Genomic DNA, 24,490 nt, shown 5'->3' on the forward strand with positions numbered 1-24,490 from the left:
AAGAAAATTTTGGGAAACTCAAAAATTTCATTCTTTCAAATTGTTTTTCAACCTTTTTGTGTAAAATGGTCCGAAGAATCTAAAAATAGTTCATTCGCTAATGTAAACTTTTAACCTCCTGTAAGGTTAGTACAGTTATTCATTGTTAACCGAGGTCCGAGTGGGACACATATACATTTATAACGACCCTGAGGAGAATATTACATATTCCGGTATATGAATAATTCACATGTGGGAAACAACACATGGATTTTAAACTTAATTATTTTGTTTTTGTTTACACTTCTATGATTTGAACAATTTTTTTAGAAGTTTATTTATTAAAATTAAACTAGAGTACTTGACCTATTTCACATTTAAATATATTTTTGGTGATACTATTTTTTTCAGTGAATAAAAAAAAGTTAAAACATCGAAACAACGGAACGTTATAAAAAATTAGAAATACATGGTGGTCTACTAAAAATGGCTATGGCTATGAAAAGTCGAAATTTGGTCCCACAAATTTTCTAAAGAACCAATGTTTAGACAAATATATTTTCTAAGGAAAAATAAAAAACTCGACTACCTTCAATAAAATCTTTAAAGAAAGAAACAAATCCAGTAGTTTACATAGCGACTTTAACAGTCGGGACCCATCATTGGAAAGATTTGAGCCTGTCTAGATTAATGGCTCTCGACTAAAGTCGGTATGTAAACTACTGGACTTTTCTTTTTTTCAGATTTTATTTAACGCATAAGCTGGTTTTTATTATTTATTTTATTTTAGCCTTTTCAGAACTCCTAAACGGATGGACCGAATTTGATGAAATTTTGTGAGTGTTCAAGTGGATACGTGGGTGGTTTAGATTCACAATTCGGTCCACAACAAAATGTTTTTGAGATTTCCGCACCAAAAAATGAAAGTCCCTAAAATAAATGATGGAAACGCATGTAAATAAATTATTACATTACATCTTACTATTCAGATGTATTTATTTGCGCTCCCACTATATTTATCTAGAATTGTGAACAGCTATTTGAATATTATTTATTATTAAAAAATAACAACTCCTTAACAATCGCATAAAAACAAAATTATGATAAAAGCTCTTGTGGAATTATTTGCATTTTTTTTAAATACATATTTTGTTTTTATAAAATGTACGATTATCTGATTTGTATTTCGTGCTTCCCTCTTTTGATACAAAATATGCTTCTTGGAATCACCCGATGCATAAATGTTATTATATATTTGTTTCATAATTATATTTAAATTAATTATTATAATAAAAAGAATCATTCGTAATAATTAACTATTGTTTGATAATGAATTTTTTTTATTTTATATCTTTAAATGTATATATGTTATTATTAATATTTTTGTAGTATTATTATTGTTATTATTTACATAATTGTTTCGCTATAATAATCACAATATTTAAAATATGTAATGTAAGTAAATATGCCGTAGCCAAATCGTAAATGCGCATAAATCGTAAATACCATCCTATTAAAATATAACTGGTCAGATATTACATAATTGTAATTATTTATGTGAATGGCATTTATAGATCTTTTTATAGACAAACTGCTTACAAAGATCCATTTTAACTTTTTAACTTGTTTGGTTTATTTGAAGTTTTTTAATTTCGATAATATCAAGTACTTGGTTTTCAACTCGAACTTTTGTTTCGCTGTTTCCCAGTTTTGCACCCTCAAAAATCCGTGTTGAAAGTGTTTAAATAGATGTTATAACCATAATTTCATCATTAGCGAAAAATTAAGATTTTATTCATGATTAAACGTTAGGGACTCTTTGGGTTCTGGAACAATATCAAATATATTCACGCACGTACTCCTTTTCTGTTGGTATACCTTGTGTCTCTATAAGTGCATTTTTTTACCATTTACGAGGTTAAAGCTTATTTTTCTCAAAAAGGAGCGTTTCGGTATTGATTTTATTCGACTCGCATTGTAAAAAAATATACAAATCGATATTACAACCCTCTTTTTTCGAAGAGGTAAAGTTTTCTCCAATTCTTCCACTTTCGCATCCCCAAAAAATCAGTACCCACCCCCTACTGCCGTTAGAAACTCATCAGATTCTTAAACTGTATTATGAATGGGATCTATAATCAATATTACGGGTTTTGAGTAAACTTGTACTTAAATACATCCTACTAAAATCATGGCTGGATCTACAATAGAGCAACCGTGAGGGCGCCTGACTCGAGGAGCTCCCTGGCCTCCTCGGCTTAAATTCCGACCCTGGCTAACACTTCCATTAAATTAATCATAGGCATAATAACCAATTCGAAAGCTTAATAAATTTCTTCTAAAATTGACTTGCCTAAGGTGTTTGTATCAAAAAAATTTTGGAATCATAAATTTAATAAAAGAGACTGAAAAATTATATTCGCTACATTATATTTTGTCAGCGCAATTATAAATTATAATAATTGATAATATTACCACCTTTTGTTTCTGTTTTCGATGTTAATATGTGTGTATTGAAATGATTTTAAATTTAATCTGATAAGTAGATTAAATACATTTTTTGTTTGGTAAATTAGTGAACTACCGGATGTGTTAAGTTGTAGTGTATTTTTTAATTACATTACAGTATTATAGTTAGGTAATGGAAGAAATAATTCTTTATATACAGAGTCCTCCATTTCAAAAGCAGAAAAGTAAACGTCTGTTTCACAGTTACGTCATTTTATTAAATTCTACTATTAAGTAAAAAAATTTATTATTTCAGTAATCAAAACTATCCAGTTTGAGAACAGCCGAACGTTTGGTGAGTTTAAACTCGATTGACTCAGTTTATATATTTCCAAAGAATACTGAACTAAAAATGGTTCGACTCGACGAAATGTTCGCAATTTATGTCAGTTTTCAACAGGCAATGATCATATATTGAGATATTTTTTATATTTAATTATCTGATCTACAATTTTTGTCTGAACTAATTTTATGATAAAAACTTTACGTTTTTTTTTTTGAAAATCGGGAAAAAATCGTTATGGTGACCTTTGACCCCGAATAAATTTTTTTTCAGGAATCGGATTGATGAGAATTTTTTAGGTTTCATTTATGATGGTGTTTTGAACAATCCTATCAACTTTGAGCTGAGTGCGAACTTTTACCTTCGAAAGTTTAGTTAGGCCGGATAATTATATCTAAAAGTTTATAAACAAAATCTTATTTTTACCCCGGCTTTACAATGGCGAGGCTTATGTGTTTGACCCATATGTATGTATGTTCATTTGTTCAGACCTAGCTTCTAAACTACTTATCGTAATCTGACAAATGAGGTATCGTTAAAAACGTCTTGATCGCCGCGGCGGCGCCTTCTACAGGACATCAAGTTATGATCGAAATCAAATTTCGATTTAATGATAGCGTGTTTGGTATCAAATTAAAGGTCGTAATTAGCATTTTTCAGAAATACATATATTGATATACTTAATCACGAAATAATAACCGCATAGTAGTTTTAAGTATATGTATTTTCGTCTGCTCCCACCTAGCTTCTAAACTACTTGTCATAATTTGACAAAGAGGGTATCGTTAGAAGCGTCTTGATCGCCCGCTGGTTATAGGTTATGTGGAGTCATATTAAATTGAATATGGCGCCCTCTAGATGACAAGTTATTATAGCAATTTTTAAATATATATATGTTATATTTTTTCACGAAATAATAACCACAAAATGCTTTAAAAAAATAAAGTTCGAAAACTAAAACCCCGACAATTACAAAATCGCACTCTTAAAAAAAAAATTGTTATGATAAGTAAATGGTCATTACAGTCGGGGGACCTCTGAAGATGAAACAGTTTTCCACAGGACCGAAAAGAGGTCCCCCGAGTGTAATGACGATTTTACTTATCATAACAATTTCAAATGAAATATTTTCTTGTTTTCATACTTTTAAGAGAGCGATTCTGTAATTGTCGTTGTTTTGTTTTCGAACTTTATTTTATTGGATTTTAAATGAAGTTTTATACTCAATTTTATTAATTCACGTTGTTTAGCGTTAACGATACGGAATCCTAAAAATACAAAAACAGAATTATACTAGTGACAGAAAAAAAACTTATAGAGAGATGAAACTGGTCGTGATGTATAGAAGATATAATCTCATCTTTATAATACTTGAATGATGTAGCCTATTTATAGAACAGTGGTAACCATTTTAAAAACATCATGAGTGTCTAGTTTTGTAGTTTTCGTTATTAATATTTTTAGCTAAGATAGTTTTCGTTTAGTCGTATACAAAGTAACGTGGTTGTGTAAAATTAAAAAAAAAAAGTTTTCTCTAAGTAAATTGTATTTGTTTGTTATATGATATATTCTAGCGTTAACAATATCGCGCCACAGTTTTGTGATCTCTGAATGTTATTTAATATTTGTAATCAATGATAAATCAACCTTAAAGCATACAAACAAACTCAACTGTGCTGTTTCTTTCTACATACAATGTGTTGTGTTTTCCTGTAATTGATATATTTTGTTTAACAAGAACAAGTGAAGTGAATTCTGATTGAATGATAATAGTCTAATGAAAACATAACAGCTACAAACAACAAATATTTTGAGCAGTTTTGAAAAAATTCATGTGGAAATGTGTGTTTTAGCATCAGATAATTGAGTTGGCAACCTCTTTAATTTGCCTTTCCTGTTTTATTTGGGTTTTAATAGTGCTACGATTTTTTGACAATTACTTGAAGGCGAACTGTTTAGTTAGCTTTATCGATTTACCGATTTACAAAGCCTTACTTTTCGAATAATACATGAAAGAATTCTGGACAGGCTACTAAAATTTCTTGGTTTGCAAACTTAAAAGATTTTTTTAATCGTTGGTGCGTCTGTTCGTAATCGTGTTACTTCTAACCGATTCGATTGATTGAGTCGATATAGTTTCTTGCCAAGCATTCGCATAATATATTTTTTCCTTTTCTTCCAGGGGTGTAAACTTAAAGCCAAAATAAGGTCGAAGGTCTCCTTGATCCCATCACTTTTTCCAGACTCTTGTATAGGAGTGTAAACACACTGCGAGTGTGTATCTTATGGTTTAATATCATATTAAGAGTATAGCGAGGTATGAAAAGTAGACCGAAGCTAGGGAATTAAGAAAAGTCTGATGTCAAATTTCCCTTGATTTCGCCACCCCTTCTTTGATCACACTTCAGTGTCACAAACCAAAGTATTTTTACCATATTTCCATCTTGACTGATCGAAGAAGTCAAGTAGAAAGCCTATTTTGTAACTAAAGCAAAGAGATCAAAGAGGCCTCATGGGGGTCAAGAAGTCAGGGGAGAATATTGTTTGGTGATATTTATTAAATTTTAGAAAATAAATATTTCTCCTGAGTCATCTATATTTGATTTTCATAAAATGTTTCAAGTTTAAAATGTCCAGGAAATTCCAATAGTCTTTATATTATATTTACTAGCTATGAACTATCCGCTTTGCAGAGCAACTTCTATTTTAAATACAAAGATTATTGTGTTATAATCTTCACTTCATATGCTATCACGTATCCTTCTTTTGTTCACAATAATACATATAATTTTTCAAATCGGTTAAGTACCTAGTACTTAATAACTTCATCTTGAAGGCTATGACCTAATTCATATACTCTTTTGGTTTGACCTTTCTAAATGAACACCTATTTTGCGTTATTGCGTTAATTTCAGTTTCACATTTGGTATGACTCCGTATTTCTCTGTATTTTTCAATACTTTTATTTTCTAAACCGTAAGCTTTTTTGCCGACGTCATCACACACAAAACTTTCATCCCCTATTTTTATCCCCTTTAGGGTAAAATATTCACAAACTTTGATTGTCGTATTTGTTTATATCTAAAAGCCTAAAAAATAAGTTTCAAGCTCCTAGCTTTAAAAATGACGTAATTTCCATACGAACTTGCATCACCTATTTCAGCCGCTTATAGTCCTTTCGGATTAAAAGGTAGCCTATGTTCTTCAGGCTCTATGCTATCTCTGTACCAAATTTCATTTTAATCAGTTCAGTAGTTTAGGCGTGATTGCGTAGCATACGTACAAACGGACAGACGAGAGAGATGAGAGATGGCAATTAATTTCAATTGACGATGTTGATAACTAAGACCTTAAGTTAAGACCTTGCTAAGACCTTAAGTTTTGGCGTAAAATTAAAAAGAGTTCTATTATAGGAAAAAATTACATTTGTACGTAATATCAAAAGAAAGGTTTGTACAAAAATTCAGCTTATTCCGTTCGATTCCGAGGTTGGCCAATTATTTTGACTAAGATGATCGGGTTAACATTAATTTCCTATACTAAAATACACATTTTTACAGAAAACATAAGACTTGTAAGCACACCTGAAAATACGTTTATTTTAATTTGACTAATTTTATTAAAGAAGTGAAGTGATTTTTGTTTGAATAATAACATATATAGATATATTTATAATATTTATACACGATATGTGTGTAGTAATGTCATTTGAATGGACCGTAATATTGTAAAGGCCGTGTTGTGGTACTCTCAATTAGGTCGTGGGATCGATTGGTGTATTGTATATGTGTAGTGTAGTAGGACATAAATGTGTCTAAGATTGGATTTTTTCTGCATAGATTGCACTGGTTTGTTTTATAAATAACATAAAATTATTTTTATAATAATTAAGGCCTTCAATTCATGTTTTATTATTTATATGAAAATAACTAATAATATAGGGTATAGTTATATTTATCTAATTCTAATGCATTATTACAAGACAAAATCAAGGTTACATTATTTATTTTTGTTTTATTCTTTTATGACATTTTATAAGAATGGACAGATATAAATGTAGATAATAGTTTGCAATAAATATTTATTATACAGGATATTTCTAAAAGGTCTGTACAATATTATGCTTATAGACTAGTGGTTTGCTTGTACCTGAGGTACAATGTCAAAAATTTATTTCTGAGTGCGCAGCCTCTTGGGATAGTGGCCCGTGGCATTTCGCCAGCTCTGGCTGTTGACATAAATCCTGAGTTGTATTTAAGTTAAACAAGTTATTATCATTTAAAACTTGTAATTCTTTAGTCATAATTTTGAGACAACCCGTGTACGTAATTCAATAATTCACAGTTGCGACAAGAAACTAAGTCTATTAGTAGACTCCAAGTTAAATTTGATTTGAAAAACTGATATAAGCTTTGAGAAATTATAGCTTAAAATTGCTACTATAATTTCAGAAAATACCGTGAAGTTTAAGCTTCACGGTTTAAGATTCCATTTTAAAAAAATACAATTTTAATACATTCCGCATTTCCAGTCATCCTGTAGATTACGAAAATAATTTTAAAATGTACAGCCAATAACCCTCCATAGTTTTCACCATAGTTTCTAAATTCACAATTTCTACTGTTCATTCTTGGTGTCCAGAATATAATTCGCTTTGCCCATCGATCGGTTTTTGATCGTTAAATGTGTCCTGTCCAGGTTTACTTTAGCTTTTTAGCAACAAACTTTGCTGAGCGAATTTGTGTTTTTGAACGTATCTCCATCTTCCATTCTTCTCTGGCAGATATCCAGTTACTAATCATGTCTGTTAAAGCCCAAAATTGGCATCCATACGTTAAAACTGGTGTTATGCATGTATCAATTACCTGAGCGTTCACCCTTAAAGAAAGAATAATCTCCTCTCAGGACTACTTTTAGAGACCAGAATTTTTGCCAGGCTTTGGCGCAGCGACGTTGGATTTCTTTATTATAGCGATTTTTAAAAGATACACTTTGACCCAAATATACGCATTTTGGATAATTTTTGATTTTGAATAGTTTATGGTGAAGCCCGCAGGTTTTAGATATTAATTAGTTGATTTTAGATCATCTGCAAACCCAAGTTTGACAAAATCTTACCATTAATATTTATACCGTATTTAGTCCAATCAATTTTTCTGAAGACATATTCTAATGCATAATTGAATAAATCTGGGCCGGGTGGATCTACTTGTTTAACTCTCCGTTTTAACTAAAAAGAAATTTCCGACTTTTCTGTTTCGATATAGGCTTTGCCGCACGAATAAATTGTATGTATAAGTCTGATATACTTTGTACCGACACCAGCATGTTTTAAGCTTTCAATCATAATATGGTGTTTTAAGCAATCAAAGGCTTTATAAGGTCTATAAAAGCTATATAAATGGTTTAAATTTTAATTAATTATATTTCATAAAAGATGCGGTAAAATGTCTTTTCTGTTAAATTTGAAAAAAATAATATGAACCTCGTCAATGCTAACTATCTTAATTTGTATTAAACATAAACATATTTTAATAACAATGATAAAAATGTTCTCATACTTTTACTACTGTAGAGTGTAGAACAAATTCTAATTTGTAATTTGCATATAAATATTTATTGAGTAGTCAATAAATATACCTTTTATTTTCATTCATACGTGATCAACTGTCATAACTTATGGAATATAATATTCATTTCATATCCATTACGTAATTACTACAATTATTCTTATGATTCGAGGAATTTTTTTCAGCAATATTTATAACAAATATAAAATGACAAAGTCGAAAAGTTTACGGAGTTCTTTTGTTATTCAAACTTTTTTGTAATGAAAATAATGAACTGGTTTCCAAATTTTTTGTTGTTATTTTAATATCAAAATTTTATATTTTTTTTATTGGGAAAATCATTTTTGTTTGAAACAATCGGTTGTTTCAAATAGAACTACGATAACAGACTGAAGCTAGGTTTCAGGTAGACGTTTAATAAATACACCGTGTTCTGTTATTGACTGCAGAAATCCAGCTTACCAAAATAAGCTCTTTTCCAAATAAAAAGACTAATAACAAGTGAAATTTACAAAAACCTATGACAAATGGTTGGGGTCGGAACCCTAAACTCGTACTTGAAACATAGCTTAGAACACTACATTAAATTGCCTTTTTCTTGACTGCGGCTGCCATATTGACTGCTTGACGGCATGATTTCTCAATAGTAATAACAATTTCACCCCCTTACTCTGACCGCCGTGAGCAAAATTTATGCATACTTACAATAATTGTATTTTTTATTAATAGGGGACAACCCTGATGTCGAATTGGCCAAATTACCCATAAAAATGTTTATTACAAAATTTGAAAATGAAATTAAAATTGATTAAAAAACGAAGAAGTTATAAGCAATCAAAGATTGCATTCAAAGGTTGTCCATTTTCTTTTAGCAATACAAAGATATTTAATCTCTATGGCGATACTCACGTATGATGTCTCTAGTGGGTATCTTCCTTTTTGTTTAATTTGGAATTTTAAACGTTCATATCTTGCATACTAGTAAAGCTTTTTAAAAAGCAACTTCACAATATATATTGCCTGCCTTTCCTGTATACCGGGTGTCCCATTTTAAACATTTCAGCTGAAAATTTCTTCATCGAAGGGTTTTTGAAAAAATAACTTAAGTAAAAGTTGCTCTATTTGGAGAGGGACATCTCAAAAAGGTCCTAAATTGAATATTCAGTTTCAGTATTTTTGAAAATTCAACTTGTGTTTGTAAACGATAAAAAATAGAGGAAATGTTTAAATTAAAAAGTTTTCTTTGTAAAAGAACAATCATTTTGACTACTTTCAAAAAATTATTCCCAACGAAATATGTTGTCTTCCTTACAAATAAAAAGGTTGTTTACTTATAGTTTTTTTTTCAATCTCTTATTTTTACCAAATTTGAATGCATCACACTCACTTTCAAAACAATCAGCTTCTAACATCTACTACTTTTGACATCTGTCAAAAATTGTTTAAATTGGATTGCAGTAGCCAAAATCCATCACATCAAGCACTCAAAGAAATATTTGGGTCTCTTTATATGTGCAATAAACTACAAAAATAAATAAAATATGAATGTAATGTATCGATTTACTTCAAGAAAAGTGTAATTTAAAGAAATTAAATCGTTTATGATGATCATAGCTCGAAAACTTCATAAAATTGGTATGCTTTTATTTTCGATAATTTTGTACATGAATACTTCTGTGAAAATCAGTTTAGTTTCAAGTCTGCCCTTAATCCAGTCGACAGGCTAGAAAAAGTAGTATTAGGTGGGAAAAAGTGCAAGTTGGAAGTGTTCATAAAATTTCCTAATTAACCCATTTCGGTTTGGCCACCCTCCTGCCTGCCTAGCTCGATACCTCAAAAACGAAAAGATATATCGAGCTAAAATTTTTATAGCATATTCAGGGCGTAATAGACAACTTTGAGTTCGTAAATGAAAAACATAGGTCAATTAGGACTTGAGTTCGTAGAATCCATCTTGTAAACCATAAGAGATAGAACAAAAGTTTAAATGTAAACGTTATTCTTTATAAAAAATGAACAACTTTTGTTTGAAACATATTTTCGTAAATATCATTCTTTTCTCGTCAGGGCGCCAATTAGAGAAAAAATTGCTTGTTCATTTTCTCCAAAGCTATAACGGATAGAGAATTGAAAATTTGTTAGTAGCTTCAACCAGTGAGTCTTGTAATAGAGTTTAGAGAAAACGAAATAATAAGTTTTATAGAAAATTTTAATAAACTAGAACAAATGGAAACCGGAAGGCCGCCTTAAATGTGCTGGTTTTTTAAACTTTTTTAATTTATTAAAAATAATGCAAGCACTGATATTCAATATTGTCTACCCGCGGTATTTCAACAATTAACTCATTCAATATATTTAACCCGTTGCATCAATTGAAACAGCGATATCAGCGCAATTAATTACACTTTTCATTTGGTGGTTATGATTATATCATGAAGTGCATCTCCATAGTTTTTTTGATAATCTGCTACCGTTTCTTCTGAACTATTCGTAACGATGCCCTGTGCATACATGCACGACATCTCTCTTCTATTAAAATAGATTGTTAATTTATCAAGTTAGTAATAATTTTTTTTTTCATTTTCTAGGTCGAAAATTAGATTGTCTAGAAAAAGAACACAATGAAGTTGATAAAAAATCACCACGTGATCATCAAACCAACAATGAACGAGGAGAACAGGCAGCAGACATTCCACAAATCCAAAAACGAACAAAAATGGTTTCTTCAATAGCACTAAACATACCCGCAGTCGGTTTAGGAACACGTCCTGCATCAATAATTAGTACAAATTCAACATTAGATGAAGGTGGCTTCAATGAACCATCACCAGAGGTGAAAGCAAAATTAAAACCACATGCCGATGATAGTGATGAAACGCTAATAGGTACAATGTCACCATCGCAATCATCATTTGAGGATAGTAACAGTAAAACATTAATCGCGAGTGATAGTTTAACGCAACAACGATCCGTTGATTCAGATATTATTTATCAAGTACAACCGCATGTTAAAAACTCTGTACTTACTAAATTAGATAGTAACGATAATGATTCATTATCGGCAACCACTGAGGAATTCTTACAAAAAGAACGGTCTGATGCTATGCAACCGCTGTATATTGATACAGAACATCGACAAAATACATCAAAACAAGAAGAAGAAAAAGCGATTAGCATAAAAGAAAGTACTGAAACTACAAACCATGATAATAAATTATTACAATGTAGTAACAGCAGCTCTAGTATTTGTGATCAGAAAATTATTAGCGCAAATAATATTAACACGCAACGAGACCATCTTCCTCATGACGTAGGCGATGATGATGATGGTAAAATTGAAGAGGAAGAATCTAGTATGGAATTAAGTAGTTCGTTTTTAGTATCAAGAACGGTGTTACGTGAAGATACTGATTATGATACACAACAGACAATTATTACAGATTTTAAAGAATCTGAAGCGAGTATTTTAGATTTACAAGATGTGCAATTTGCTGATGCTGAAAGTGATGATGAGACAAGTGGTAAAGGGAAATCACTTGATACAGATGATAATGATGATACAAATACTAGTCATATTGATAAAAAGGTGTTACCGGAAGCGGATACGATGACACCCGATGAAGCTGAAAATTTATTAAGTTCCAGGTATGTTCTTTATGTTGATTTTTATTTAATAATTCTTTTACTTTACTATCAGTATATATGTTATAGCTAAGTAGCTTGAGTAGGTTTATTCGTGTATTATATTCTCCAAAAATTGAATGCAATGTACAGGGTGTTTAGTCATAAGTTAGGGGGAAAATAATCGATGATATTCGTAACTGAATCTCTTATATCCGCAAGAATTTTAGCTGAATGTACAACTTCAGCCAACTACAATCGGTAATCAGTTTATTAAAAAGCATGCATGTACGTGACGCTAAAATATACTCAACCAAAGTATTAAAGGAACTTTTTTTTTAACATAAAATTTCGCAGTAGTTCATTTGAAAACTTTCTTTCTAGTTTTCCAATCTTGCTCCATTTTTATGACCTTTTACCGGTTTGCACGGCGGGTTGAAAGAGATAGTGAGAAATATTATCCCAATCTTTGGTATTTCGCTTCTATGGTGTTAAAAATATATTTTGCTCGATAAAAATGATTTACTTGGCCAGACGCAAAAATATTTTATTCGATTTTAACGCTAAGATGTCAGTATATTTTAATGTGCTGTACTTTTTTATATGTGTATGGTATGGGCGTATTGTTTACAAGATTGTAAATTAACATTCCCGTTAAATATTATGTATCTATGGGCGTCTTCTTTAGCATTAAAACCAATAAACAAAAATACCTACTTTAGAGCCGACGAGAGTTGATATTTGTGACGTTATGGCGCTGAAATCTTAATTGTAAAATCCAATAGTCCTTCAAATCCTTGATTGCATTTCTTTCTCAATTAACTAATTTAGTGTACACTCTACTTATTTTTTATCTGCACCTTTCAATTAATGTTTGGTTTTTAAGGGTCCTGTTTTTCTTATTTTTCAATAATTTCTCTATATCATGATTAATAAATTTCACTATATCGTCGTTATAATTCGAATAGGTCCCATGTCAAAATTTGTATTTTTTTATTGGCTCTATTTAAAGTTTTTTAGTTCCTCGAACACCCAAAAAGCATCTTAGGTAAACTTCTTGTGGCATAATTCATAATCGATCACGAAAACTTACAGGGAAGGAAAAATGGAATAAATAGAATAAATTAAAAGTGAACTATAAATTTTGATAGACTGGAATTATAGTGACGATATCTGATTTTAATGAATCAAGTTTGATATTTCTTTTTGTTAATTTTAATTCTTTGAGGTTATTTTAAACGAACAACCCTGTACATGCACTGATAAATACTTGAATCAACTTCCAGTTTAGCTGTAACATATGTATATGTATTCTCTTGTATGATTTAATTCTAATCTATTTGTTAATCGAAGAGCATTTTCTTTTAATAATTACTACCAAATAATAAAATATGCATGATTTTTCTTCATAAAAATTAAATAAATATTATCGTTTGAATAATAATTGAATGTTATTAATCTCCCCATTTTGGGGTGGAAATTTTTGATATTTATTTTTCTTGTTTATTATAACAAATTAGAATTCTTGATATTTATAATAAAGTTGAAGTGTCTAACGAAAAGAAACAATTATTTCTAAATTTTCATGAAAATATTTATTATTTGTCGAACAAAGAAAATACAAAAGCTACTACAAGATGACCTAAGAGTCAGGAGCCTAAAAATGTATTCTAAACAATACCTTTTTTCTGGAAATTTTGCTGAAACTCCGAAAAGTATTTGAGATATTTTTTAATATTTTAGATACTCTCTTTTCATTCCTCATATTTCAAACGTTTAGATATCTAACAACAGCACCAATTTTTTGTAAAATTTAAGTTTATCAAGTGAGACTCACCACTGTATTTGAGCCTGACATTTATATATATTTACATAAAATCTAGACGATTCTAGTCCTTGTTTTTTTAAATTTTAGTTAAATATTTTCAATGTCCATTGTAAAATTAAAATGCTTTATACTTCAAGCGCTTGACCACTTTTAGCTAATAGAAGTCTAGGTCAGCAGCAAAATTTTTCTAATATTTATATTTGTACTTTGTAAAGCTGACTTGAATTTTTTTCGCCCTCAATTATTTTAAAAATTTGAAGTGTCAGTATATCAATATAATAACTTTTAGAATGGGCGAAGAAACGAAGCACAGGTACCTCTGAGACCAAATCCGAAATTCGTGTTCAGCGACCCCTAAAACCCCCGTGTAACAAGTTTGAAATCATTTTCATTACTATTAACCGAATTGTGAATTTAATATTAACGGTGAACTTAAAACGTAATTATAAAATGCATATTAATTATGCCAATTATATATTTTTAATTTCTTATAAATCAGACTAGGTAACAAAATTTCCTGACGCTCTAACGAATCGAATGCCGAAAACCGCATTCAAATCCGACTTACTGCTCAAATTTTTCGATCTTTAGTAGAAGTGGTCTGCTAAATTATTATTAAATTAGCGACCCATGACCAATTTAAAAAAAATAAATAATTGAACAACAAAATAAAAATTTGCTTTCATTCCAAAATTTAAATTTTGTATTTTCATAACAATATTCTTCACCATTTTACGATCAAGAACTTTTGAAAATTATTTTGAACCATAAAAATGCGTAAGAAAAATTTGGGTTGTAAACTTGGGACGATTTCTATCAGGTACGAAAAGTGATCTGGCTTCAAGAGTATTCATGTGTACTGGAAACATTTAACAAAAACTTTTAAATCAAAATTTATGTGAATTATCAAATTATCAAAAATGTTGTGCATGTAGGCGTACTACTATAATTTAACTTTCCTTTTATGGTTACACTGATCTACAAAAATTTAAATATTTAAAATATTAATTCATTTGAGAAATGTTAAAAAAATAATTCAATAATTTAGGTATACAAAAGACAAAAAGTAAAGTCTTATTTTTTGTTTATTCGATATTTGCAACCAAAGTTTCTCTGTATAAAAAAGAATTACAAAAGGTTTTTTTGTTTGCTACCAAACGGGTGCTACGAAAATAATGATTAAAAAAAACTAACCCATAAAAACCAAGCTAATTTTTTTAAAAAATTTTATTGTTGCCTGGAGAAGGGTTAAAAATCGATTCAAAAGCAGACACTACGAGTTAAAAGAAAGGGAATAAAAAGTAAATAATTGCACTAAGATTCCGGTAGACGAAACTGTTTAAAATTTCTTCCTCTTTAAGAGTTTTCGTAACGCTTGGTTGTCAAATCTAGAATTTTCTTTTGACGAATTAGTAATTTTTTTATTAGCAATTGTTTAAGTGCAGATATGAAACTTTCGTACATTTTCCTATACGCCAATCCGGATTTATGTTAGCTAATTTTTTGAATCCTGTATGTGGAATACATTATTTTTAAGGTTATTATGTCTAGAAAAGTCTGTCTTAGCAACTTATCAGTCGATCAAATTTTGAAAACTTGTCCCGATCACAATTAAAATATAATCAATTTTCTACATTAAAGTCACAATGAATTCCTTTCGAAATATAAGTTTCTAGTATTTATTTTTCTTATAACATTTTATATTTATGACCTCCACACATGGATGTAACTTTCGATTGCATATCAAGTAATTTGCAAGCAAAAGTTGCATCCTCGTAAGGGAGGCCTTAAGAATTTTTTTAAATAAATTTTTTAATTAAATCTTTCTGTATGTAACCTGAATGTTATTAATATTTAATTTGTTATAATATTTTAAGTAGTTAATTTTTTTTCTGTACTAAGTTGATTTCTTGATCGAAAATTTCAAGTCTTGAAATGCATAATAAATGAAAATTTTTATAATAATAAGTGAGATAAAAATGACATATGCAAATTATCTTTTCATTAAGATCCATTTAGCTTTTTTTCCTTGAAAAGGTAACAAACAAGTAGACACACTTCCGCATATATGTAATAGGTTCTTTTAGGAATGAAGTCCTCCGTCCATGTAAATTACATAAATAATAGTTCAGCATTTTTGAAACTTCGTGAGTGACTTCATTTCAGGGAACTTGAAACAAGTTTATTTTGGAAAAGTCCAGACATTGCTGCGTTTATTTCACGGGTTTACTTAATTTGTAATTGCACCACTTATCATGCAAACATTTTCAATAATTTCCCCAAGTAAAAAATGTTTTAGGCTCGTAATAACGAAGCCACTTTATGTAGAATATTATATATTCAGAAAAAAAGAGATCAACCTAATATAGAACAAATTGAATGAATTTGTATGGCTGTTTTGCATATAAAATAATACAGCTTTATCTCTCTCTTTTATGCTCATCTTCGCTTCTTCATCCAGCATTTTGGAAAAGAAAATTCGGTAAGTACAAAATTTTTTTGGTTTTATTAACAAAATATTAATGTATAAACAGTAACAATGTAATATTAACAATTAAAACAATAGTCAAAATTAAGAAGCATTAGGCAAAACAAAATAAAAATTGGCTACAACGTTAAGGAAAAAAAATACATGCGGCAAAAAAAACCCGCCACTTTTTTTCATTTAAAACGAACAAAATTTGCATGCAGAGAATTTGTGCTATACTTGATTCTTTTGAACGCAACCATGGCTCTCATTCTTGCTTTGAAAATGAAAAGCCGGCGCGAGGAAGTCGAGCTATACAATGAATGTAACTTTTTTCACTGCATGAATTTTACGCAGACGATTCGTCCATATACACATTGATCTTTTATGTCTTTTTCCCAACAGTTTGGACACTGAATACGATTTTCTGATATAAGTCAATTGATTTAAAATAGAGGAATTGTTAATTCACGGAATGTGAGAAATTGGTTCTATAAGCCTGAATTTTTTTCCAAGGAGTTCTGAAACACGCTCAAACCCTCGAATCCTGTAAAAGTTAAAGTTTTTAATTCAATACTTAGTTCCTCGTCATCATTCATATAGTCTTTCCTGTATAAGTAATTTTAGTTTATTTTTTTACCTACAAATCGTGAATTATTTATTTTGCTTCGTTTATTATTAAAATTTTTTAATTTCTTTATCATAATTATAATCTTTATATTATCACAGACAAGAAGCACTGTTATCCGATGAAGAGGCACAAGAAGTTGTAAGGCTGCTTTCACCATCCGACAAAACTACCTGTGAGCCTGAATGGTTATCAGAAGTGATTTCATCAGCACCCAATTCGACTATGAATGATTCAGTAATGACAGTTGATTCTGTCACAACCGTCGATTCTTCGCCAAGTCGTTTAACGGGTTCTGTTACCGGCTCAGAATCTGGAATTATAGGTAAATGTATTATTACTTTATGAAAATTACCTGATAAAGCGTATTTTTAGAGCTTAAACTGAAATTATCGGTTAACCCAAAATTTGACAATATTGTTCCTTTGACCTTTCAAAGAAGTCTCATTGACCTTTCGAAGAAGTTTCATCAATTCATATGAATTGAATCTAAATCAGAATAGGCCCGACATATTTTTCGGACTAAATACCGAATCTATTATAAAAATACGGAAAAAACTTTTATAATAGAACTACTCAGAACTATCTAATTTACCTAAATATGAAACAAGTAATCAAAAATTATTTTTATATTCTGAACTCTGAAGGATTTCTGTTTATAACGGGAGTCGGAAGAAATTTCACAATTTCTGTAGTCTCTCGATCAACTCTGACCAGGTGGTAATCCTATAATTCTGTTATTATTCACTCAGTTTTCATACTGAGACAACCTTAATAAGATATTAAAAAACAAAAAAGAAGAGATCTTTTAACTTATTCTATTTTGACTCAGGTTCAGTAGCGAGTCTTACTGAGCAAGATGATGAAGAAGATGCGAAACAAGAAGATTTTGTTCCTATACCGGGAAAGATAATTATCATAGAAAATGGCGTTCATTATTACGAAGATGGCCATTTCTGGATGGAAGTTCCTGGATTACCAGATTCTGCCGAAGAAGAGGATGATTTAGATTATCCTATTTATGTTAAGAAAAATACCAAAGTGACATTTAGTACTGGGCCTATGAAAGTGTACTCTACGTTTAGTGTAAATGATTACGATCGAAGGAATGAAGATGTGGATCCTGTTGCAGCCAGTGCTGAATATGAACTAGAAAAACGAGTCGAAAAAATGGAAGTTTTCCCCGTAGAATTAATAAAAGGTCCAGAAGGCTTAGGCCTTAGTATAATTGGTATGGGTGTGGGAGCGGATGCTGGATTAGAAAAATTAGGTATATTTGTAAAAACTATAACAGAAAATGGAGCTGCTGCGCGTGATGGCCGAATTCAAGTTAACGATCAAATTATTGAAGTGGATGGTAAAAGTTTAGTTGGTGTGACGCAGGCTTATGCAGCCTCAGTACTCAGAAATACGTCCGGATTAGTTAAATTCTTAATAGGTCGAGAAAAAGATCCACAAAATTCTGAAGTTGCTCAATTAATTAGGCAGTCGTTACAAGCAGACAGAGAGCGTGAAGAACGCTGTAGATCTATAAAATCATTACAAAATGATGTTTCACAAAGTGAAGATAATAGTGCGTCCACGTTACCTTTAAACAGTTCAACAAATACTAGTATTTCAGAAGAACCATCTAGCCCGTCTATTACTGGTGATGGACTATTTGAAAATGAACAAACTAATAATGATGTGGACTCTTTAAGACAACTTTTGCAAGAAGTAAGTAATACTTTCATTTTTTTCAATAATATGTTGATTGAGAAGAAATTGCATGAATTTGATCTTAATAAAAAACGCAAAATTATGCAATTTCAGCGTGTGTCTATTTTATTTATTATTCAATATGATTGTTTTATATAATTAATCAACTTTTGTGTTAATATTGATTGTAGCATGTAGTTTAATCAAAAAATTGAGAAAGATATTGAAAAAAATTTCTGTTTGCCAGATGTCTTATGTTATCAAGGTCGACTTTAATTATATCGACATTTAACTAATCAGTTAAATTTAAATTATTCACTAAATTTAAAAAAATCCCAAATTTATTAATGTATTCATTCCACTGGTGAATTTGTGTACTATGCGCCTGAATATGATACAGTACCTCTTGAAATCAATGAAAATTGAGAACTTTGATATAGAATACTTCGAAAACGGCAAATAGCGAGAATGATAAGAATAATATTCGAAAGCCATTCTCCATAGATAGTAGTCCGGGGTCCTTTCTCATGTGAATCGCCATGATGTACAGTGCAACCTTAATATAACGTGCTTCAATATAACGACTTTCTCGATTTAACAAATTCCTCGTAATCCCCTTGAATTGTCCATAAGAGTCAATGCAAAATATACCTTTACTTTGGGAACATATTTTGCGAACAACCTTATAACGAATTTTCAACTATAAAAAAAGTGTAAATACCTCTAATTAAGGACCCTTAATCGCATAGTATGTGATTCATGCCGCGACTGGTTCCGACACGTAAAACAATCATTGTTGTTTGATGGAAAGTAATGTAAAAACTGCTGCTCGTCACTATTGTAAAAATTCAAATTACAATGGTTCAGAAACGTAAAAGGTGTTCCTTGTTAATCGCAGAAAAGCGAAACATCATTAGTTACCTTTATAACAAATTTTAGACCAAGCTAACCTCAGTTAAACGAATTACTTGATATAACGAATATTTACTTGTTCCCTTCCGATTTGTTATGTCGAGGTTGCATTGTATAATGAAATACAATTCTTCTCCTCGGTTATTTCATGAGATATTAACTTAATATTATTAGATTTAACCTAATTTTTTTATAGTATGTCCTTTTTTTTTTAATTTTCGGTTGTGTGATTCAAAATAAATGAATAAATAAAGATGGCATATTACTAGTTTTAGGACCTTGTCTTCCTTTGCAGATAAAGTATGTTTTTTCTAAATTTTTTAAATTTTGAATCGTTATAAAAAACTACAAATTCATAAATTTTGGTTTCTTTTCGATTTACAACGATTTTAAGATTCCAGATTCAATTGCTTATTATTTGTTAATCTCTATTTGATTGTTAAATTAATAATTAATTTGAAGTTTGAAGTGTAAAAGATCTTTTAAAATTATTAACTTTAGAAAATTCAAACGTATTCCAGATATTCATAAAATTGACTCAAAACAATTTTCCATTCAAAAACTATTTTGACGTTTGCCACAAAAAAAAAATCAAATCTATATTCCTTTGCATTTATTGTTGTATGTTTTTAACTAACCAAATAATTATATATTATTTATAAATGCTGCTAAGCATGAGCATTTTCTAACATTAATTTTGCAAGTATATGTAGGTATATTCGTTGCGCTTGTGATTGTTTATATTGTTGCTTGCAGAGTCATTATAAACTTGCCTTGTCTGAGAGTGATGTCAATCGTCTTAAAACTAAGGTAATAATAATTTACTGAATAATAAATATAACGAGTTTTTATATTTTTTTGAAGTTAAAATTTGCAGTAATTTTCTAAACCAGAAATTTCTTTAATTCAGTTACTATTAAATCTAAGAAATTTATTAGTAATAAATCGGGTTTATTTTTGGGATAATGTTGCCAAATATAAAAACTCTTCATTTAACTTAAACTCCATGTAGGAAATAGAAAAATTATCATTGTTAACATGTAAAGATGTGGCTAAATATGTAGCAAATACCGCACAGCGCATAACGAACACATGCTAGTCACATAAGTGTTCAATCTCACAAACTGAACAGATTGAATTCATTTTGAGCTGATTTATACGTATTTGATTCACCTCTGTTCGATTTGTGTTGTGCCAAGCTTGAAATATATATTGCCGCAGCTTAGTATTTTTTAAATTTAAAAAAATTATACATAACGTGTGTTAGTATCCGTACGTAAAGAAAGTGCTCACAAATTACACCAAACCTTACTTCATTATATTTTACTCCATTCATTTGGTATTATTTATCTTTAGAAAATTTGATTAAGTATCAGATGAAACCGCGTCCTTGAAATCGAAAGTTCCTGGAGATTATTGGATATAGAAAAGAAAGTCTAGTGATTGAACGCAAAGAGAATAGGATAGAGGAGAAGCAGAAATATAATTGCATGTGAGTGTGTGGCGATCAACTATTATGTCGGCCTTTTTGGTGCGAGTATTAAGTTTGACTACTTTCCGGGGGTGACTGTAATTAACTATTAATTTGGTTTACTATGATTTTTTGGATTACATTATATATTACTTTTTTGATTGAATCCATGGTAGAACTAGATATTGAATTATTTTGTTGAGATGAACTATAGTGATTGGAAAATGATTGTAAACGTGTAGGAAAAAGTTCGTATAATCTATCTGATTTTTGGTTAGAAATAAACCGACTTTAGACACTTGAATAAAAAATGGTAATTATCACCAAAACTACCTCTATAGAGGTATACTCTATATCGTATAATACTCTAATACCGAGCTTTACTTGAAAGGAAGTTTGACCTAAGCAGGAATAAAATTGATTCATTCAAGGAAGAAACAGAAAAATACTTATAAGTTTTTCTGTTTAACTTGAAGAAGCTGAAGAATGCGATAAAAAACAGTAGGAATTCAACAATTATTGTTATCAGATTTATTGGGTTAATAGCAAATTGCGTAGAGGCGGTCATTGAAGCATAAAGAAGCAATAGTCAGTATTAAAATAAGAATGTTTAAATTTTAACTATTTTTACTTGATTGTGCAATGTAAAGGTGGTATTTTTATCGTAAAAAAATTCGATTTTAAAATAACAACGAAAATATTAATTTTGACCGTTTCTAAATACTTTTTGAGTAGTATTAGCGTGAAGTCTGTACGAATGTATCTCAGTGTCACAAAATGCACGGATTACATATAACACTATATGTAATCTGTGCATTTTTGTGACACTGAGTATACGTACGTTTAGAACTGCTGTAGCATTTAGTTAGCACCACTTCTTTTGTACTTTCTTGTACGAAGCGAAGGCGAAAATTTTTGGTTTTCAGATATAAATCTTCATTTTGATTATGAATCCGGTTAGACTACATTACAGACGTATATAGAAATTTTTAGGTGATCACACCAAATTTCTTCTTTTAATAAAACTGTGAAGTTCATATTTTAGATGATATTGCTTTTTAGCCCCCGACGCAAATAGAAGGGTGTTATAAGTTTGACCGCTATGCATATCTGTCTGTCTGTAGCATCGTAGCTCCTAAACGGGTGAACCGATTTTAATTTTTGTTTGAAAGACAATTTAATCGAGAGTGTTCTTAGCCATGTTTCAAGAAAATCGGCTTAGTTTGGAGAGAGCTACAAGGAAAAATGTAAATTTAACTTCTTTATAGTAAATACAAAACAAGAATCAAAGACCGAATTGGTTAGATAGAATTTTTTGTATGCAATTTATAATTTATAGTCGTATCATTTTTTTTATCGACAATAAGCTTGAATTTCTATGAAGTTGGTTTGGTGAATTAGGAGCAATGATTTTTTTTTACTTATTTAGTATAGTATAAGAATTTTTAATCATTCTTTGAATATCGAGGCTAACACATAGAATTATGTAATTTGTGAATAATTTTATTCATTCATTTTCCATCTAGATTTTATTACATAAAATTTAAAATGTATAAAAATTAAATATTTAATAAAATTATAGTTAATGGAATTGGAAAGTTCTGGTACTGAAAAAGATGACATATCTGAAAAACTACGACAAACAAGTATACGGTTACGTGAAACCGAACGTAATTTACATTCTGCGAAAAAAGAAGTTGCAACTTTTCAAGATATGTTAGAACAGTCTCAAACTCAATATTCAGCATTAGAGAAAAAATATAATAAAGCAAAGAAGTTGGTTCGAGAATTTCAACAAAGAGAATTGGACATGGTGCATCGTGAAGAATTTTATCAACAATTATTACAAGAAAAAGATACCGAATATAATGCTTTAGTTAAAAATTTAAAAGATCGAGTCATTTCTTTGGAACAAGAATTATTAGATACTCAACAAAAAGCAGGTTTACCTATACGATTACCTTACGATAGTGTTAATTCAAAACCACTAACACCCCAAATGACAAGACGGCAAGCACCAAAACCATTATTTCAACAACTTGAAACTGAATTATCCGATACTGAAATATCTGATATTAGCCCTGATGAGGGTGATAAGACTGCAACTGTTGAAAGAAAAATGCCTGTGAAAGAAGAATTAGATAATGCTATTCCACAACACGAACTTTTGGATGTATCAGCGAATAAATCTAAAGGGGAGCTGGGAATGAAAGGTGGTTTAGCAAATAGGCAGCTGCCATCGGGGAAAAAAGGTTCATTGAGTAATAGTAGTTCGGTAAGTTTAAACATTTTAACGTATTATTTGTGCCTCTGGCAAAAATTTAATCTCAAAGTAAATTATTCCTAAGATATTAAAAACTTAACCATAGGTAAATTTAAGTCAACTCTTACGTGATTTCGTGTAGGCTGCGAGCCCTCTATTTATCATTATTTATGTGTCATTTTGGGTAACTCCGTAACTGCGAGACTCACATTTAGAGAAATAGCCTGAATATTGGGTAACTCCGTAACTACGAGACTCACATTTAGAAAAATAGCCTGAATATTCAATAAAACAAAATTTTTTGAAAAAGTAATTGTTTGGTTATCAAGGTTATTTTAAAAAAAATTTTCTTTTTGAGTTCAACTATTTAAAAAATTAAAAAATCTAAATTAACGATTTAGTGTTAAAAAATAAATTTTTTTCTTATTTGGATTTCTTATTTTAATTGTAGGAACATACGTTGGATGAAAGCTATGGTGAAACCTCTTGTGATGATGAATCGATGGAAATAGGTATAAATTCACAATCAGATGTCGCCTATTCATCGGATAGTTTAACTTCACCAAATATGTCAACAAACTCAACTGTTACAACACAAATTCAACGTCCAACAAGTCTCACAAATATAGCAGCAACACAGAAACAACAATATAAACTCACATCCCAACAGCAATATCAAATTAGACAAGAAAATATAAATGCATTATATTCACATGTTAATAAAGAGCATCATCATAATTTACGAAATGATAATAAGAAAGAGGAGAGGTAATATTTTAGATTTATTTCACTAGTAAATTTATATACCCGGTCGTGTTTCGAATGGATGCAATTTAGATTTAAAAAGTTCCAAAATGAATGTAAATATTTTGGCAACTTGGTTACTGAAATATCTGTATATTATTTACACATACAAAATTTTAATTAGGGTGTACTATACATGAAAACTTTTCGGAAAAAATTACCTACCCGGATAAACAGACAGACAGAGAGAAGCAGTGGGCGATTTTTTTTATACTATGTACAGAAGTTGTCAAGAAAATCAATTATTAATGCTGCAACCCATCTTAATAATATTAATTGTCTAATCAAGTCTTTTTTGCCTTAAAGCAATAAAATTGACGAGTTTATCACATGCATTGGAATTTTTGAAAATATTAACAGTGCTTTTACCCCATCGTCGAATTTAAAGACAATTAAAAGAAACACTATTTATTATTCGAATCATTCAACCGAAGTTGCTTAATCCCTTATATTTGAAT

At 30.0% G+C, this 24,490-nt stretch overlaps 1 protein-coding gene across 4 annotated transcripts in view; it reads left to right on the plus strand.

Annotated features, from left to right (window-relative positions):
* The window catches only part of LOC123299078, a 55,143-nt gene that overhangs the window by 22,839 nt on the left and 7,814 nt on the right, over nucleotides 1–24,490 (plus strand). The window contains exons 3-9 of one of the 4 annotated variants that reach the window (XM_044881287.1): nucleotides 10,929–11,985; nucleotides 16,251–16,271; nucleotides 16,986–17,209; nucleotides 17,717–18,600; nucleotides 20,251–20,304; nucleotides 22,548–23,240; nucleotides 23,680–23,996. In XM_044881287.1, coding sequence (XP_044737222.1) covers nucleotides 10,929–11,985; nucleotides 16,251–16,271; nucleotides 16,986–17,209; nucleotides 17,717–18,600; nucleotides 20,251–20,304; nucleotides 22,548–23,240; nucleotides 23,680–23,996 — 3,250 coding nt within the window. Of the gene's footprint in view, nucleotides 1–10,928; nucleotides 11,986–16,250; nucleotides 16,272–16,985; nucleotides 17,210–17,716; nucleotides 18,601–20,250; nucleotides 20,305–21,538; nucleotides 21,548–22,547; nucleotides 23,241–23,679; nucleotides 23,997–24,490 lie in introns of all 4 variants that reach the window. The other 3 variants (XM_044881290.1, XM_044881289.1, XM_044881288.1) reach the window with 3 other exon arrangements.

The sequence above is a fragment of the Chrysoperla carnea genome, chromosome 4 (assembly GCF_905475395.1).
Source record: "Chrysoperla carnea chromosome 4, inChrCarn1.1, whole genome shotgun sequence".
NCBI classification, from domain to species: domain Eukaryota; kingdom Metazoa; phylum Arthropoda; class Insecta; order Neuroptera; family Chrysopidae; genus Chrysoperla; species Chrysoperla carnea.